Raw genomic sequence first — 1,571 nt, forward strand, 5'->3', positions numbered from 1 at the left:
TTTTTGGATCTTTATTTTTGTTCCCCTCTTTATTATCATCAATGAGACTAAACTTCAAATTCCGCTTTTAGAAATTATAAACGTTTCATCTTGATCTTGTTTACACTAATATTTTGTTTCTTCAGATTAATTGAATAAATTTGGGCAACACTTTTTTATTAACACATTTCGGAAACACAGCGCTGACCAACACTTTCTGCACACTTCAAATGAATTCCATTCACAATAAATAATACGGATAATTTTTCGAGTCAAAAAAGAATTAAAAGGTGCACTGTTGATAAAATTTGTGGTCTGCACAGCGATTTCCGTTTAAACTCTTGGACATCTCGTACCTCCTTGTTCCAGGCGGAACAAATACTTTGCTGGGTAAGTTACTGGACCTGTTATGGTCCGTGGTAGCCGCACCAACACTTCACAGAACATCTGAAACCCACTGATAGTTCAAATACTTTCCCAAAGTCCATGCTCACTTCTTCGTCGATATTCCAGAACACAACCAGTGAAGCATCAGGGGTGGCATAGTAGCGGTCATAGCATGGATCCATCCAAGTCTGGCTGGTATAGTCAGCACTTTTGTTTGTTGAAGGGAACGCAATCGGTTTCTGAGATAAATTTTAATGGATAATCAGTTCTACACTCTTTTAGCAAATGCACACTTATAAGGATGAACTTCGAGTGACCGTGGAATTATAGGACGCGACGTATATCATTGGAATGCTGAGAATACGGTGATTTCAGAAATACATTCAGTTTTTGCCTTCGAGACCTGATAATTGGAAAAAAACAAGGTCAAAGTGAGTAGTGGAGACTGGAAATTACATAATTTTTTAAATTACAAATTTCTCGTTTTTTTTTGAATACCATTCCTCAGAATTCCAATGATATAGGTCACGACCCATTTGATCTTGTAAGACCTGGAAAGTTGATTGTGAGATGAAATGGCTAAACGTCAAGAAATGCTGTGACATCGATTAAAGAATAATACTATCAAGGAACACTCAATTCGAGCATTATCATAACTCTTCAATTTGAAGGTGTGGATTTCTAGTTTAGTGCTTCGTAGGTTTTGATATTATGGAAATTGGCCAACGCAAGTAATAGTACTCCAATTTCCATAATATCATAACACTTCAGAAAAACATTTACTCACCAGACCATTGTTGGTGTACTTGGGGAATTGAGATGAATACCAATAATCTTGAGTCATAACACCAACATCAAGGAAATCCCAGCTCATTGGATACGGTGAGGTAGAAGATCCGGACTGAGAAACGTTCATAAAATAGCGTTTGCTGCACACCTATAATACAACTCACCTGGCATGCGATGATTGCAAGAAGAAGCCAGAAGTAGGCCATCATTTTGAAAAACTGGTTGCTTTTGGAGAGATGAGATGATTTAATGTAGAAACTGGTGAATATGAAATCGCGAATATTTCTTTGCCACCTTGGGCGGAGCCAGAAGGCGTGGCTCGGTGTGCGCTTTGCTCGTGTTCTTACATAACAACCAATAAGCGAGTGAGCGAGAGAGAAAGAGTCACGAATTCCATTACCGTAGGACATATGCGG

General features: G+C 38.4%; 1 protein-coding gene across 1 annotated transcript; it reads right to left on the minus strand.

Annotated features, from left to right (window-relative positions):
• Window positions 1–312: 312 nt before the first annotated feature.
• GCK72_013076 (uncharacterized protein) lies at window positions 313–1,364 on the minus strand (the record flags this gene model as incomplete). The annotated part of the gene is made up of 4 exons (XM_053729625.1): window positions 313–426; window positions 474–605; window positions 1,154–1,267; window positions 1,320–1,364. The coding sequence occupies 4 exons, from the start codon at window positions 1,362–1,364 to the stop codon at window positions 313–315; spliced, it is 405 nt and encodes a 134-aa protein (XP_053584397.1).
• Between the last annotated feature and the right edge of the window lie 207 nt (window positions 1,365–1,571).

The sequence above is a fragment of the Caenorhabditis remanei genome, chromosome IV (assembly GCF_010183535.1).
Source record: "Caenorhabditis remanei strain PX506 chromosome IV, whole genome shotgun sequence".
NCBI lineage: Eukaryota > Metazoa > Nematoda > Chromadorea > Rhabditida > Rhabditidae > Caenorhabditis > Caenorhabditis remanei.